Source organism: Schistocerca gregaria, chromosome 11 (assembly GCF_023897955.1).
Source record: "Schistocerca gregaria isolate iqSchGreg1 chromosome 11, iqSchGreg1.2, whole genome shotgun sequence".
Taxonomy (NCBI): Eukaryota; Metazoa; Arthropoda; class Insecta; order Orthoptera; family Acrididae; genus Schistocerca; species Schistocerca gregaria.
In genome coordinates this window covers 75,638,085-75,657,030 of record NC_064930.1, presented here as the reverse complement: position 1 = coordinate 75,657,030, position 18,946 = coordinate 75,638,085, and the positions used below count along the sequence as shown (strand labels likewise).

Sequence of the window (18,946 nt, the reverse complement as noted above, 5' to 3'; positions counted from 1 at the left end):
GGAACAAATTCTGCTACCAGTCACAGCACTGCCGAAGTCCAGTCAGAGAGATGCTGTGGCCTCCTTAAAATTTACATGTGATCCTAAATGTAGCCTCTTCACTTTACAGCAATTTTTAAACAACACATATTTTTCTCTAATCAATACCGACAATGAGTGATAGTCTAAAACACGCCTCAGTGCAAATAGAGTTTGAGATACTGACCCTGTAACAGCACTACTACTGTAAATTTATTAAGTAATAGAAGAACTTGGCTAATGTGGGAGCAAACTAAGAGATGACAGCGAAAGTGCAGATGGTACAAAATGCAGACTGGCAACAGCAACAAGAGCTTTATTGAAAGAGACGGTTGTAAACAAAGCATAAATTTCAGGTGCAAGGAAGTCTTATATGAAAGCAAGAGTCTGGAGTGTAGCCTTACATACCAATGAAAGATGGACAATAAACAGCATACAGTGAAGAGAATGTGAACTTGAGAAATGTGGCGATATGCAAGAATTCTGAATGTTAGACGTGCAGAATGAGTAACCGGTGAAGAGGAAATGGATAGAATTCTGCAAAACAAGCTCTTTATAGATCAAATTGACAGAAAGTGAGGATAAGCTGACAGCATACAATCAATATTGTGCTTCAAGGAATCATCAGTTTGGTAATACAAGAAAGTGGGACAGCAGGGGGCGGGTGTAGGAGGGTTATCTGCAGTCCACACTGGGTACCACATCATAGCTTTGCCCCTGACACTTGTAGGAGTGGGCACACAATTGACAGCTTATGGTCTCGGTTCGACCATTTACCATGCTTATGTGCATTTATTCACTAAAATAGTTTGTGAACAAAAATTATTCTCACAGGGTAGTTGTGACAGTGATGCCAATGATTTTAGTTTGATATATACTTCTGTGGACGCGGAGCTTGTAAGTCATTGAAACACTTTTATGATTTGCTTGTTTTGTGAGGGTTTTCATTCTCTCAGTTTGCGTGGTAAGTTCAAATTTGAGATCGCAAAATAAAGAAAACTGATCTTTTTTTAGCAAAGGTACTTTGTCAAAAATGGTTGATAGACAAGAACTTATAAATTCAGTTTTGTTTTTGATAACTAATTTTGATAGATATAACTGTCATCTTCTGGGCTTCAAAAAATTTTCATTACAAAATGTGTTCATAGTAACTTAGAACGTCATTCCATTTTGTCATTATGGTGGATAAAAAAGAGTCACATTATACAAAGGTTTGTCAGAAATAAAACATTTATAATCAAAAAGCATCTTGTGCACATGGCCAAACGACTTTAATTCTAAAAAATCACAATATACAGTAAATGCGAACGGGCATTTTACTGTATAATGTGACTTTTGAGAATCAATAATCATTCGAGAGGGCTCAGCATGTGGACACAGCCATGTGCACAAGAACCTTTTTAACTGTAAATGTTTTATTTATGACAAACATCTGTATAATGTGCTATTTTTCATTCAGCATAATGACAATGAGGCACAAGAAATGCATTTTATAATGAAAATTTTTTGTAGACCAGAAGACAGATATATCTGTCAAAACCGATAGTCAAAATAAAGAAAAGTTTATGCTACTGATAGTTTTTTTACCAAGTGAAACATAGATTGCTCCTCCTAATTTCTCAATATGAGAGAATTCAATCAAAGGTACTTTGATTGTTAAAAATTTGAGTGAGTGGGTAGAGGCGATAACTGTTTAGGGTCCAACACTGATTCATTAAAGATCCACAACATGTGTAGCTGAATTTATGTACCAATTTAAGTGTGTTAAATTATAGTTTCTGTCACGATCATGTTCTCTAATCAGTCTCACGTGTTTACAACATGGAAATGACTGTTACACCTGTTATAAAATCATGAAACTGCAACAGCGTGTTCTTGGACGTGGCGCACTTTCCAGAACAGTTTCACATTTTTTAATTATGTAATGCAAATACATAAGCACCTATTTTGGATCAAAAATGCCCAAGAGAATTTTCTTTTGCTTATTTTGTAACTTCTTACAGCAACATATTTTCTTTCACTGTCTAAATGTTTTGAATGTGTAATCAGAGTCAGTATTGGGATCATTGTTTCAGATTAAACTGCAATTACTGTGCATCCTGACCTGATACAAGCGTTCTATTATCAAGTGCGGCCCAATGCGAATACGTTTTCTGCTGCAAGAACTGGTCCACAGAAGTCCCAAAAAAACATTTACTCATTTATAAATATGTAAATACAGCTATTTACAAATATTTTCTCTGTATAACTCTTATTCTCTTAGTCATAAGGAAAGTTCCAAGGGATTTCTTTATTCTTGATTCAATACTACCTGAAAATACTTTCGGAATTACTTCGTGATTACGATGATGGTGATGACGATGATGAATCTGTGAGCTGTTTTTCTGAGCCTGAACATGGCAAGGCTGAAGAAAGTAAATAGAATAAATCATTCTGATACTACTGCCACTTTGATGACAGTTGATGAGTGACTTCTTATATTTTGGGGGTAAGCAGTATTTGCCTAAAAATTGAAAGCAATTTGGAGCAAATTGCAGCTGCTACAGTAGAATATAGAAATTTCTGTTTGCATGCATTTGAGGTGTAAGCAGGAATTATTTGATGTGCTTGCGGGGCAGGTGGGGACTCGAGGGGGAGGAACGACAGACCTCTACACCAGTTCCTAAACTACATACTTCGGCCACTGGGGAAAGGAGCAAAGCTCACTACAGTAAGCAGGTTCATGTAGAGGTATGTTGCTGCCGTCATTTCTCTGACCGTTGTAATGTTTAGTTTTTCCCTGATTCAAAGGAGAGAGGAGATTTTAAATGCATAAAATTTACTTTTCCGGAAAATCAGTACACTCATATGTCCTACCACAGGTATTTAAGTTCTACCATGACGTTCCAAATTTTCCATCACTGCATTTAGTTCCCAAAATGCCATGACTGGTAGCAACAGTTTGTTCCAAACTGTTACCTTGACACGAGAATCAATCTGGACACATTGTTTACCAGTTGGTGAATGCTTCCCAAGTCAAGTTTTGATAAACAGATCAAACCATCACATTTCAAATGTACAGCAAAAGACTACCTGACTAGCTTACACAAAAAAAAATGGGCAAGAAACTGAATTTTACAGCTACCGTCACTCGGTCACGAAAGAGCCGGAGACACTATCGTTACCACCGGGTGCTCGGAGCTCCCAATCGAATCGCATCCTCCTAGTCTAGAGTGGGTAACTATCACAACTCTATGTAAATGCCAGCAGCTTCCTTGCTGCAAGAACAAACAAAACAATACTCTGCGAGTCAAATTTCCAGGCACTACTCTTGCTGGCTGGTCCCAAAATTTGCTTTCCAAAGCACTTCCCCATCTGGAAATCAGGTTTCAGAAACCACAGGGGAAAACGGACACACTCTAAAACATTCAGGAAAGGTATGTGTGCAGTGGGCAGGTACTGTAATCCGCAACTACTCAGTTTTCTTCAAAAGGAAGAAGTATTCAAATTCTTAAAGACACTAAAAAATAGCCTCTATGAACAATAAGTATAATAGCCTCATTCACTGCATAACCATGTTTTTAGGAAAAAATTTTAAAAATCTGGAATTAGGAGCTTAAAATGTTTCAAAACTGAAGACATAATTTTAGGGAGGAAACCAAACAGAATTACAGTCCACTCCTTGGCTTTTGCAAATGACTTTGCAATACTTTCAGCCAATCTAACATGGACAATTATTCAAATCCTAAAGAGAAAACTGTTAACAGAACTTGCTGAAGAATTTCTGCTGAAAAAACTGAATTCATCACCTAAAATAATGTACCAAAATGTAGAGAAATAAAAATAGATAAAATAGAAAGGGTTAGTAAATTCCAATATCTTTGTGAAATTAAACGGAATGGATTAGAAAAATCTGCAGCAGATGTAAGAATTAAGAAACTGGCAACACGACACAGTTTAGCTAAAATATTTACAAAAAACAGTGCATCACTAGAAATACAAAACCAAAACACTATTCACACAGAGGTTCGTCTCTCAATATTGAGTGATACGGCCTGAACACAGAATCTTCTATACAGTAAGAGGGAATGTCACAGGACTTGTCTTATCACCGCATCACTCGTTCTTACAGAGCTGGACTAAATAACAATGGAAACCCCAGGTTACAATGTACATTAATCAGGAGGGACAGGTAAGCACTCATCTTTCCTATGATTCTGAATGGAAAAAAAGGAACCGCACTGAACACACGAGGTTACATTTGTCCGCCATTTTAACCAAATTTTTCTCAAATGTGCTTTAATTACATACAATGCAGTGTGGGTACATTTAATACTAGACAGAGGCGTGATGTACGAAGTCTTACGGTGTCTTAAATACCTTTTTCATCCATTACGATTCTTTGAACTGGACAATTCTTCTCTTCTCCCTTTTCACAGAAGAGGTAAGTAAACACCTGTGAAAAACAATCCACAGTTTTGATGCATTACAATTGTCTATCTCCAAAAGTTAAATGTTGTTTGTGTGCCGTTAGTGACAGCTGAACTCAGATGTTTTGCTGTGACTGTATTGTGAACTGAACGAACTTATCATCTCTCCCCCCCCCCCCCCCCTCCCCCCACTTACTGATCACAAGAAACTATACATGGTAGAAGTCATTAATCTCAGTGAGCAATGAACATTTTCGGAGCCAAGTACTCACAATTTGCTTATCGTACTGTATCGAGTCGACACATGTAAAAATAGTCCAGTTGCAATGATGAACCACACAGGCATCACTGTTTACAAATGAAATTCAAGTAGGACACGTGCAGTTTTAGCACACTCTCTATGAAAAACACATTATATTTTCAGTCTAATATGTTTCTTCCAAAGGGTTAGCAAATCTATTACAACTGTGCACACACTACTTAAATCTTACACATATATGGGAATGCTTGCTTGGCACAAAATTGTGACTGCACCACATAAGCTAACTTGATACAATACAATTATCAAATTATGTATTCTTGGGTCTGAATTCTGTCATTGCTGACTGAAGTTAATAACCTGACATTTAAAATATTTTTTGTGATCCAGATATACAGATATCATCTTGGATCACTGGGAAAATTTTGCTGCAACTACATTCGTAAAGCTGTCTTTGTTGAAACTGACAGCATATCTCACGTGCTCACTTTGTGCCCTCAGTACGCTAATTCCTACTGCCTTGCGAACATCCGACCTGCAAGAGATTTTCAATTCCAAAGTAACAAAATGTTCAATGACACACTGGGACCAAAGAAAGTTGTGAAGCCAAGCCTGAGGACTTAAAACAGCTGATATGCATCTCAGTTTTCATCCCAGAAAATAATGAAATCTAGACCAAAAATAGTTGTGCCACAGCACTTAAATGTACCGGCTGCCAAAAATGCAGCAAGGCAGTTAGCAGAAGCATACAACAATAATAATTTATGCTGTTGTGATTTTGGGCAGAGATAGACATGCTGCACCACACCATTCTGAAAGTGTCCCTGTCACTTCAGAACTTTTTAAAAACTGAAATGCCTCCAAATTGTGGTGTTATGTATCACTCTCTATATATGCCATACTGACGAATGATACTCTCACACGAAAGAACGACAAAACAAATTGCTTTCTAAGACGACACAACAATAGGTGAATTTATTCCTTTACGAGCACACGGAGAAGCAGAGCAATGGGACGGCGATCGTAATAATTTCACGAGAGGACATACCTGCGAGGACACGATAATGGAGCTCAGAAGCTGCGTGAATCATCGTCCTTTGTCACAGAAGCTTGTTGTTCCCAGAACAGATATAACAATCCGTATTGAAACAGATGACTCTGTCATTCTGAATTCTGCACTCACACACAGTGTTACTGAGTTAAATGCAATGATAAAAAGCTTTTGTTATCTGATGGGCACAATAAATCATTTTCAACAGTGCAGGGGCTATACACTGGTGCACAAACCTTAAGGCTAAAAGTAACTTTCACATGATGTGTCACTACCAAGGAACATAGCTTGATGGAACTTTGACTGTACATAGAAAGAACTGTTACAGTTTAGTAAATGAGGCAATCTAAAGAAATATGAACAGAAATGACACATTTTTTCAAAGACAACAAATATACTGAGGTCACAGCGATTTACGAGATTCCTCCGGACATTACAAAAGGCGGGACGTGATTCTTAACAGGGTCTGCAATCGGCAGAGGCAGCAATGCACGTTCTGCAATGTGCCCATGTGTTGGCCACAATGGTGGTAAAATACAATATTGAAGTGCCTACGTTATTCTGATTACGAAGCAAAGTTTCTTTGGACACGCAAGCAGGTGGTAAGACGTCCTCGTCTCAGGACATCCACTCCTCCACCAGTTCTGTCGAGGACTACAGGACGGTCGTCTGTACACGTGGACGTACTGCAATACGTCTCCGCAACACATACCACGTGTGCGCAATGGGATTTAAGTTGGGGAAATGGGCAAGCCAGTCTGTTGGTGAAAACCCTCACATTTCCGAGAACTACTCGATTCGTGCAGTTCGATACGGTCACTCACTGTCATCCATTAAAATGAAGTCGGAGCCAAATTCACCGCTGAAAAGATGCGATATCTTCTGGACCACCAAAATGATCACGTTCGACAACATTCTTAGATGCATTCCACATTCCAAACTCTCACCAAACAAGAGTACGTAATACATCTGGAAAAACTGTCAAATACCATCATTTTGATGGTCCAGATGGTACAATGTGGGGAGGCATAATGTTGTGCAACTGTACTGACCTCCAAACCTGTCAACACAGAACACTCACTAGTCAACACACTAATCCTTCCCCACTTGCATCTTTCCACAGGTCCGTTCAGCCCCGACTTCACATTTACAGACAATGAGCAGCCACACCAATAGTGCAGGTGGAGTAGCTGTCGGGTCAAGAAGATATTTGGCACATGGGCTGGCCGGCCCATTCTCCTGACTTAGCCCCACCGAGTACATGTGAGACGTGTCGGGGAGACGTACTGCAGCACATCCGCGCACACCCGACGGCCACCCGGCCATTTCCTACTGTGGCGGAGGAGGAACGTAACGGCCTACCACAAGAATGCCTTACCGACGTTGTGGCCAGTAATTAAGTACAATGCGAAGCTTGCGTCTGCAGTTGTGGTGACCACAAACACTATTAACAATCATGTTCCACCTATCTTAATGTCTACAGGATCTTCACAGTTCAAGGTGACCTCAGTGTAACTACTGTCTTTGCAGTTCTGTTCACTGTGTATTTCTTTCAGTTGCCTTCTGGACTACACTGTAGCAGTTCTTTCTACATACGGTCGAACTTTTTTCGAGCTATGTTCCTCGGTAGTGACACAGCACGTAAAATTTACTTTTCTCCTTACATTTTGCACACCAGTGTATATAGAAAAGGGCCAGAACAATTACAGAAGGAAAGTAGAAATTGTTCTATTGCATTTCCTTCCACCATAAAGAGTACAGTAAAGAGGAAGTGTCGTAGGACTGTCACTAGTCACAATATATATAAATGGCGTTGTGGATAACACTGGAACTTCACTGAGGCTTTTTGCGTATGATGCTGTGGTATATCGAGTGGTTGTAACAATGGAAAATTGTACTGAAATGCAGGAGAATCTACAGCGAATTGACGCACGGTGCAGGGAATGGCAATTGAACCTCAATGTGGACAAGTGTAATGTGCTGCGAATACACAGAAAGAAAGATCATTTATCATTTAGCTACAATACAGCAGGTCAGCAAATGGAAGCAGTTAATTCCATAAATTATCTGAGAGTAGGCATTAGGAGCGATTTAAAATGGAATGACCATATAAAATTAATCGTCGTAAAGCAGATGCCAGACTGAGATTCATTGGAATAATCCTAAGGAAATGCAATCCGAAAACAAGGAAAGCAGGTTACAGTACACTTTTTCGCCCACTGCTTGAATACTGCTCACCGGTGTGGGATCCGTACCAGATAGGGTTGATAGAAGAGAGAGAGAAGATCCAACGGAGAGCAGCGCGCTTCGTTACAGGATCATTTAGTAACCGTGAAAGTGTTACGGAGATGATGGATAAACTCCAGTGGAAGATTCTGCAAGAGAGATGCTCAGTAGCTCGGTACGGGCTTATGTTGTAGTTTCGAGAACATACCTTCACCGAGGAGTCAAGCAGTATATTGCTCCCTCCTACATACATCTCGTGAAGAGACCACGAGGATAAAATCAGAGAGTTTAGAGCCCACACAGAGGCATACCGACAATCTTTCTTTCCACAAACAATACAAGAATGGAATAGAAGGGAGAACCGATAGAGGTACTCAAGGTACCCTCCACCACACGCCGTCAGGTGGCTTGCGGAGTATGGATGTAGATGTAGAAAGAGGTGAAGGCTCCAATTGCTACACATGAGGCTACAGGCGGTTAAGAGGCCAAAGAACAAGCATAATATTTAATCTTCAATGACAGCAGTATGTCAAATCTTTACTTTCCAGTCCATTGAGAACACTACAAAATGCACAACAAAAATAGGCATATGTACAGTATTAAGCCTAGTGAACACGTACTGTCCGGCAGGTTTACTGCACACTGGACTGTGACTCAAACTCAGACCTCATATTTTGTAGGAAGTGCACCTACTGACTTAGCCATCTGCAAGATGCCTGCGGATATCGTCTGCGGGGCCCGAGTCGCGAGTCGTGCCGGGACGGCGGAAAACTAGTTAAAAGTCATAATCCGGCACAAAGTTTTAATGTGTCTAGATGTTTTGCAACCCTGCACGACCGACTGTGGAGTGAACGATTTGTTCGTGTGCTGGCAATGACGATCACCCACCCCATTCAGGCATGCAGTTTCAGTGTTTCTGGAATAATACAAATAAAATGCTACAATTCAATGAAAAAGTTGCTACCCGAGTGTCAACGTGTCGCACAAATTAAACGACAGTCTGTCTAAACCTTCGAAGCAGTCTCTTATCTGACTAACAACACGAGAGCAAAACTGAGAACAGTAACTTGCAGGAATGCCATGTTGACTACAGTCAACTTGACAACTGCACAAATTTAAAGAATTGTTCACATTTAGAGAATACAATGAAACTGAACAACACGAAAACTTGGCAATAACTGGTGCCATTGCAAGAGAAGTATATTATTATGCTTCCCTGTAGTCATGAATCACAAGAAGTGGAGTACTTCATCGTACATTGAAAACATGGCACAATTTCATGTGGATTTACCTTGAGGCAAACTATTTTAAATTTCCATGAATCTTAACTGAAAAACAGAAGGACCCTCATTTATCCAATGATATCTCAGCTGCTCAGATGTCACAGTAAAGACTGTGACGAGTGAGGGCTAATGTGAGCTCTTTTCAATAGTGAAAACTGTGCGATTGTAAAGAAATTTGAAATGGGATAGTATGGTCTGGGTGATGATATACATCAGGAATTTAGTACATATCTGTCCTTGGCGTTACACATAAGTCATCTAAAATCTGCTCCAATGCCTCTAGGGTAAGAACAGTAAGGATCAAACACTGTAACCTTACGGCGACCATCATTCTGTATTGTCGTGGTCAATGGACGTTAGCACTAACTGTCAATTTAGTGAAAGATTACCACGATCGTGTTATCTGTATGTTTTGGAAGGCACCAAGCATTGGTAACAATTTTTTCCATATGTACCACTAGAAAGAGCTGGCTCTTACATAATGTGTTTTGGCTTATTGCATTTATGTTCCTTTCTTTGAATTCAATCCAACACACAATACGTAGCAACTCAAAATTTGCTCTTGTGCATTAGCATTTCCAACTGCTAGCCCTTCAATAATCAAAAACAGCATAGACCACAGGGTTGACAATTTAGTGGCAATGTGATTAGTGTACTGTATTCCAGTAAAACTGTCAGTTCCTCCACACCACTGTATTACATAATTTATTTTGAAAGTTCAGTTAATGTATACTCAATTTGAAGAGCTTTTTGATCTCTTGACGAGTTGCCCGATACGCCTCAGAAATCCAGTGTCATAAGGGCCCCAAGCGTTTATCCAGAATACACTGTCGTAAGGAAATCAACCACAGTGTCATATTAATCATGCTACATCTTCAGTAACAACAATGACACTTATCCAAAATGCCAAAAGTCTTATTTTTTACACTCATAGTCCTGGTGTCACTTCAGTTTTTTGGGCATATCTGTTACTTTACCACGAGACTATTACCGCTTTGAAATCCACTGTATATTAACTGAACAAAAATATAAAATGTCTGATACAGCAGAATAAAAATACTGACCTTGTTATTGGAGTAAAAAAAAAGCTGAAAAATCCCATATTGAAACATCCTACCCACAATGGACCCTTTAGTAGGGAGAAGGGATGGGATGACAGTTTTAAAAAAAAATAATTACAATATGATTACAACTTCTGTCATTTGTAATAATCTATGTGAAAGAATTTAAATGTGATAGATAAGATTTAGCAAGCACACACAATGAGTGCTGATACTATGAAACACCAAAATTGTTAAATACAGGGTTTAAACATGATGGACATGTAGCTTGAAAATAAATGTTATATTTGGGAGTGGTGTAATTATTACTTGTTATACTTCAGTTTAACAGCGTTGGATAAAGTATAAATACGGTTGTCATCTGAATTACCTTTCAACATATTTTACACTATGGTAAACACATGTTGACATTTTCTCAGTCCGTAGGAAAGAATTGGGTAATACCTTGATTAAGGGACAAAAGTACCTCAAAATATGTTCAGTTGGTCCTAAAAGTAAATATCTCACAATATCAATAAAAATGCATTTAAAGTGCCTGTCCTAAAACTGACTCATTTTATCCTGGGGTGTCCACAACATTCAACCGACAGCTTGTCAGCAAACGACCAATTACTACAAACAATAGAATATTAACTGCCATTATTGAGGAACAAGTAACTCAGATTGCCAAAATAATACTGCCTCTTTGGTATAAAAAATGCTACAAGCAATAAGCAGACTTTTCTTCTCAAAACTATACACAAGAAAAAAGAGAGAGGAAGGAAGTGGAATCTATGCACACGACAGGTCAACGACAATACTGCACGCAGTAAACACACAAATACTGTGATAGGCTGCAGATCTGATTCCACATAAAATTACACAAAGACAGAATACTAAAAACAGCCAGCCCTGCACAGCAGCCGAATAACTTGTAGAAAGCAGAACAGACAGAGCGCTACACAAATGAAATTGGCAGCAAATTCATACTGAGATTCCCTACTTGGATTCACGAGCACCTCGCACCAGTCCGACGGCAGATTTTACCCGACATGCACACAGAGCCCTATCAGGCATTTTGTGACACTGCCATTTTCCGCAACACTGGCAGTCGAACCCACCCATATCCCCCCCCCCCCTTCCCCCCCCCCCCCCCCCCCCCCCCCAAGGCCTGTCCTGGCACCTATAGCACGACGCAGCGGCGGCAGTACTCGCGGAACGCAGCCACCCCATCTGGATGCGGCATGTTCAAGCCCGCCTCGTCATCTATTGACCCCATCCCTTTCTCCGGGACTTTCGGAACTTTCCGCACACTACCCTCTGACCGGGGACGACCCGTGACGCGGCGGGGAGCCTCCACGACACTCACGTCCAACTGAGCCTTGAGGCGTGCCATGTCGTCCGCCGACACCTCCGCAACTGCCGGAGCCGTCGGTCCGCCCCGCACCGGGAGCAGCAGCCGCGCCCTGGGGCCACCAGGGACCTTCTGCGAGGCGGACGACCGGCGCGCCGCCACGTCCAGGTGGCAGAGCAGCGAGCGTGCGCAGTCGCCATCTGGCGTCGCCAGGGCTAGTGGCGGCAGTGGGTGTGTCACAGGATCCGGAACCAGAATCAACGTCTGCAGCCGCGGGCCCGCCTGCAAATGTCAAACAAGCTATAACATTGCTTTTCTGGTGTATTATGTTCAGAAAGATGGTAATGTTATATCTAAGAAGAATAATTATTAGATAATTAACTTATTTTTGTTGTGGTACGTAATTAGAAATGCTGTAACATTGTTAAGAAATAAATATTTATTCTCGTTTGACAAAAACACCCGCTGAAATCGTTGTCATTGTTGTCGTGCATAGTTTCCCATCACTTGCAGATGTCTGCTTGGTACAAAGGCCTCTCTACTACTTCAGTCTCTCCAACACCTCTCAGTTTTTAAGCTGTGTTTACACAGGCCATATTTCCATATTTTACAGATATGTACAACTGCAACACTTTTGTCATTAACAATGCTGCAGAAATATTATGGGATGGCCTTTGCCAAAACAACTGTCTGCATTCTGTTCATTTTCTGGACAACGAAACTTTTTTTGCTTTTTTTTTTTGTTATAAGATCAGAAACCAAAGACAGTGATTCTGTAATGAATGTATAATCAAAAATTATCAGTCCTGCCATTGCTGAAAGGAGGCCAATAAAAAGAGATATGAACGCAAAAAATTATATCATGTGAAAGAAATTTATAATTACAGCTTAAGGTTTTTAGTTTTTCATTACTAAAAATATAATGGTATATAAATTATTTTGGATTTGGTAAACATATTTTTTGCAAAACCTTGTTGTTGTTGTTGTTGTCTTCAGTCCTGAGACTTGTTTGATGCAACTCTCTATGCTACTCTATCCTGTGCAAGCTTCTTCATCTCCCAGTACCTACTCCAACCTACATCCTTCTGAATCTGCTTAGTGTATTCATCTCTTGGTCTCCCTCTACGATTTTTACCCTCCAAGCTGCCCTCCAATACTAAATTGGTAATCCCTTGATGCCTCAGAACATGTCCTACCAACCGATCCCTTCTTCTAGTCAAGTTGTGCCACAAACTCCTCTTCTCCCCAATCCTATTCAATACCTCCTCATTAGTTATGTGATCTACCCATCTAATCTTCAGCATTCTTCTGTAGCACCACATTTCGAAAGCTTATATTCTCTTCTTGTCCAAACTATTTATCGTCCATGTTTCACTTCCATACATGGCTACACTCCATACAAATACTTTCAGAAACGACTTCCTGACACTTAAATCAATACTCGATGTTAACAAATTTCTCTTCTTCAAAAATGCTTTCCTTGCCATTGGCAGTCTACATTTTATATCCTCTCTACTACGACCATCATCAGTTGTTTTGCTCCCCAAATAGCAAAACTACTTTACTGCTTTAAGTGTCTCATTCCCTAATCTAAGTCCCTCAGCATCACCCAACTTAATTCGACTACATTCCATAATCCTTGTTTTGCTTTTGTTGACGTTCATCCTAATGAAACCTAACAGTCATTAAAAATATAAGGCAAAAATACTAAACATTCCAAGAATCTGGAAATATATAATTTAGGAGTAGTAGTTTTAAATCACATAAAAGAATAGTATCACAGGTAAATGTTGGACATTCTTCTTAATAAGCAAGATATTGAAAGTGTTAAAATGATTTTCTATCAAGACCACATACGTGGAAAACCAGTACGTGTAGTCCTTCCTCCAGGTAGATAAATGTGGTGCGTGAAGAAATAATCATCAAAATGGGTGGTTTAACTGGACAGCTTAGGCTGTATACATGCTCAATTTATATTTGTCTTTGGACCATCACTGTCTAAGTAGTTCTCATGCATACATACACACTGGTCCCAGCACTTTTGCCACTGGTCAAACGTTTTCTGGAAGTCCTGTTCTTTGACGGTGTTTATCACCGTCAATGATGCTTCTCAAATCCTCTCTAGAGTATCAAACCGATGGCCTTTCGACTCAAGTTTCTGTTTTGGGAACACCGCGAAGTCGCAAGGTGCCAAATCTGGCAATTACGGTGGGTGGGGTACAACTGCCGTGTCGTTTTTTGCCAAAAAGGTCCCGGTGAGCAAGGACTTGTGGCAGGGTGTGTTGTCATGATGCAGCAGCCAGTTCCCTCGACGCCAAAGTTCGGGCCGTCGTCACCGCACATTTTTAAGGAGCCGGTGCAAACCTCACAGTACTACGCGAAATTCACTGTTTGATCGGGTGGGACGAAGTTTTGTGCACAAGTCCCTCAGTATCAAAGAAAACAACCATCATGCTCTTCACTTTGCTCTTCACCTGTCTCGCTTTTTTGGGTCTTGGTGAGCCCAGGCTCGTGCTTTGCCCCCCAAACACTTGTCGAATCATTGCAAGGGTCTCTGTAGCACTTTTCCCGAGGTACTCCACGGACTTCTCAGCTCCAGACCGTGATTCTGCACTCTTGCAACTTCGCGTTGCTGGAACGGTTTTATTTCTGCCGACTTCAGTGGTCTCCCTGCCTTATGTGATATATGTGTTCCGTGCGTCGCGTCGAGCGCAAAACACGTAAGCACATCCCCACCGGGACTATTCGTTTCCGCATCTGCTAACGCCGCCGCGGATTTTTTGCTGCTCGAAAAAAAGAGCCCCTTTTCACTGTATCTTTCACCTATAATTCTCAGTAGTCCAACTGCGTCTCTTGGAGCTTTTCCACTTCTAAATCCATTACTGTTCCTCTGCAATAGTTTTTTCCAGTCTTCCACAAAGTCCTTTATCACCCGCATAGAACTTTTGCTGCAAGAGAAATCAAACTTACGGATCTAAAACCCTCACATTTCTTTGCATTGCTTTTCTTCTCAATCAGGTCATTACTACAGAGAGAAAGTCATCCTGCCATTCATTTTCATTCATAAGATTATTAAATAGATGAGTTAGCTATTTGACACCACTACTTCCAAGGCTCTTGAGCAACTCTGCTGGTAATCCGTCAATTCCACTTACTCCGTGATTCTTCACATCTCTTAAAGCTCTTTCTACTTCTACTTCTACTTCTCCTTCCAAGGTGCAGAATCCTTTTTCCTCTTCTGCAACTCTTGTCTCCTATTCTAATTCAATACCATTTGGTTTTTGATCAGCCTCGTATAGGTACTCTACATATTCCTGACACTTTCCCAAAACTTCCTACAGTTTATGAACCGTAGTACCATCACTTCTTTCTATTCACATACTCTTACTGCTTTTCTTTGCTTCCAAGACTAGGTCAGAACCTTATCTACCCAGCATTTTGTATTTTCCTTCCTGTTTCTAGTTTCTCTATTTCTTTGTCATCTCTTTCACCTACATCTTCATTGCCTGTTCTGTTTCTCTGCTTAATTCATTATTCAGTATTCTGTACATTCTTTTCTCTTTTTCAGTTCCTACTGTCTTCCATTATCTTGTTTCAATCATCATATCCAGCTTGTCTTTGTTACCCATTCTTTCCTTAGCCTTACGAACTACTTCACCCCTACTATTACGTCTGAATATTCCTTATGGTTTTGCCTGCCACTCTTCCATTTCTATTTGCACTCTCCTCATAGGACCCTCCATCCAATTTTGACATAAATATGTTTTCCAGCTCAGCATCCTTACCTTTTTCCTTTAGTCTTTCTAGGTCAAATTTCTCTCTTGGTTTTCTTCCTGTCACTCCTTTCACCCTCATTTGCACGTCTGCCACCACCAAGTTGTGATCCGAATTTATATCTGTTCCAGGATATGCTCCGGCATCCTTTAAGCATACAATATCATCAATTTGTTATCTGTTGTCTTTCAGCCTAGATATTTATGTATATCCTATCTTCTGTGATGCTCACACAATGTGTTTCCAATCACAACTGATCTCTTCAGAAATTGACCACCGTTTTCCTCCTGTCATTCCTGTTTCCCAATCCAAATCTTCTAACCACTCCCTCTTCTTCTCCCTCTCCTACCACTGCATTCAAACTCCTCATTACAACGATCCAGGCATTTCTTTTTTTCTTAATCCATAATTTCTTCAATCTTCTGATAATATTCCTCTACTTCCTCATTAGTGTGCTGGTTTATTGGCGTGTATATATGTGTTAAAATGACATCTTCCATTTCACTTCTTAGTCTCAACATCAGCCTTTCATCTATTTAACTTAATGGAAATGTTTAAAAAAGCAGCCCACTAACAAAAACCAGCAATACATTTCCCATTAATGTGAACACAGCTTAGGCAAAGAGAAAATAACCTGCAGTGCACAGATAACTGAGCGACACAACTGTGATGTCCGAGTTGCTTTCATTACGATTTTAATTATGTCTATCACAAATATATGAGGGAGGACTCGAAAGTGACACGCAACAATTTTTTTTCTCCCCTGTTATTGCAGCTGAAACATCAAAATTTCACGATGATATAGTTTGAAGTTTGTGCTACAGAACGTTTTTGTTTTCATGTGCAGCTCTAGCAAGAGAAGCCTGAACTACGAAACAAGCACAGCATGCAGGTTTCCGTCATCAATCACCAGCTTGTGAAGAGAAGCGAAGAGTAGTTCGCTATCTGTGGACAAAAGAGCATAACCGAATGAAATTCACAGAGCACACTTGGTGTGTATGCGGATTACTATACGCACTGTAACAATGTCTACAGGAGGTGCACATTTTTCCAAGGAGGTCGTGTGAATCTTTGTGATTCACCACATTCCATGTGCCCGGTATCAGTTGCAAACACATACAATGACAGATTCATTGATATAACAATTCTGAATGACCAGTGTGTGCAACAACAAACTTCATTGCAGCAGTTCTACATATCCTACGATGCAGTGTACGATACTGTTCGTGACACTTTGAAATTTTGTTAAGTTAGTGCTCTCTGGGCGCCTCAGAACCCGACAGACAACCACAAGGGCCAGCGAATCGTGACAAGCTTAATGCATTAAGCCGCAGAAGGGTACAACTTTCTGAAAGGACTCATCAATGGTGATGAGTTGTGGACATACCACTACACGCCATAAACAGAGCGGGCGCGTACAGGGCGGAAGCATGCTCGTTCCCCAGTAGGAGAAAATTAAGCTGACTCAACCTGCTAGGAAAGTGCTCGCAGCAGTGTTATGCGATATGCATAGCGTGTTACTGGTGGACTTCACTGAGCATTGGACCACTGTGAATGTGGCAGACTACATTAAAACTTTGGTTAAGTTGCGACGTGTTCTTTGAGACAAACGTCACATTAACTCTGATGGTGGCAAACTACTTTGTGACACTGCTTGCCCCCACATTGCTGCTCCTGCTCGTGAGAAAATCACCAAGATGGGTGGGAGGTACTCCAGCATCCACCACATAGTCGGGGCCTTGCACTTTTGGGTTTTCATCTGTTTGGTCCCTCAAAGAAATACCTGGCCAGCCAACACTTTGCGACTGATGCAGAACTGAAATCAACAGTCTGCAGATAGCTATATTCCAACCAAACAGACTTCTATGAACAGAGAATATTGAAACTAATAGCACAATGGGAATAATATGTTGAGAACGTTGATGACTATGTAGAAAAGTAGGAGAAATGTTCATTTGTGATTTTTTTTGTTTTGTTACATGTTGAACTTTTTGGTAATAAACTTATTGTGCATTACTTTCCACTCTTCCCTCGTTAATGCCAACTGAAGAACATATTATGCTATAGCAGTCCCATTAACATTAAAAAAGAAAGGGCATGAAATGTTTGCTGGAACAGTTCTTTTCACTTCTCCTTAAAGAGATTGTGTTTAATTTGTGTTTTATTTACAAAACAATTATTCTAATATACTGATTCTATTTATCATCACTTTTACCATCATCACAAGCAGAAGAAACATTGTTGTTGATGCCATCTTTGCAGAGCATTTTCTTCTGTTCGGTCCACATTTGTGATATCACGTTTTTTGAAAGATTTCTCCACCAGTGGTAGTAGAATGGATACCCACGCACATTTCATCCCCACAAATATGGAACAAATCTGGCCACTCGATTTTTCCACTCTAAGTGAAGCTGAAGTTTTCATCGGCCATCCATTGCGTGTATTGCTGTTTAAATGCAGCTTTGAATGGTCAACTTGCACACACATTTAGTGGTTGCAGGTTGGATGTTAGGCCTCCAGGGATAATGATCAAGTTAGTTTCCCATTTTTCTAACTTCTAAGGCATTTTGTCAGATTTTTTTGCCTGCAGAAGTTGTCCAGGGCCAACATGTTAAAGAAATTCAGTACTGCAACAGGGCAATGGTGCTAAGGAATCATCCAGTCAAACACAAGGTCAATGTCCTTCCACTCTTTTGGATTTGCGCTCACCAATACACCTTTCACTGGTATTTTTGGAATAGTTTTCCTATAGCTTTTGTCCATCCCCAGATACACACATCACTGTACATCTTTGCTTCTCACTGGCACCTATTCATACCGTGATACTGGATTCCCCATTCCCATTCACAGTGGTGTCGAGTGGCATCTCAAAATAGACTGGTGTGTGATCGCGACGGGTGATAATATATTGGAATGTTTGCACCACTAATGTCATGTAGAAATGAAAATGCACTATTTTTTCTTTGTAATGTCTGAAGGCCGCTGAGGGATGGTAGTTTTCCTCCGGAAGCCTAAACCATTCCAACTGAAAAATCTTAATGGCCAGCCTCAGCTAGCCTTGAAACTGGTGATGCCCAGTTATTTGGCTAAAGTCTACGCTTTGAGCCAGCACATTTCATTACTCACTGTGCATCTGTATTGACACATCCCGTCGGCGTAACAGTAGAGCCTTCTTTTGGAGTCCAGATACTTTGCCTTTTGTCCACCAAATTCCTGGCAATTACCGTTCAATACTTGAATCTGCAGTTTGTTTTTTCGCCAGTCACAGATATGACCCTCACTGCCGTACTTTCTGCACAGTTTCCAATGTTTCCTGCTTCTTCAACAAGTTAACATGTGGTTAATACTTCACTTTCGGCATGCTATTGATATATCACAGAGCCCCAACAATGCTATACTATAGTGGCAGCTACTGTCAGAGGCAAAGCAGCACCAACCTCACTACAATTAATCTGCGCACCGCAGTTTTTTGTCCGTAAATTATAAAATAGAAAGAAACTTCCAGATGGGAAAAATATATTAAAAACAAAGA

At 40.4% G+C, this 18,946-nt stretch overlaps 1 protein-coding gene across 1 annotated transcript in view; it reads right to left on the bottom strand.

Annotated features, from left to right (window-relative positions):
• LOC126295344 (pleckstrin homology domain-containing family M member 2) overlaps positions 1 to 18,946 on the bottom strand; it is a 260,206-nt gene that overhangs the window by 108,238 nt on the left and 133,022 nt on the right. Inside the window, exon 13 of the mRNA XM_049987814.1 lies at positions 11,656 to 11,922. Coding sequence (XP_049843771.1) covers positions 11,656 to 11,922 — 267 coding nt within the window. The remainder of the gene's footprint in view (positions 1 to 11,655; positions 11,923 to 18,946) is intronic.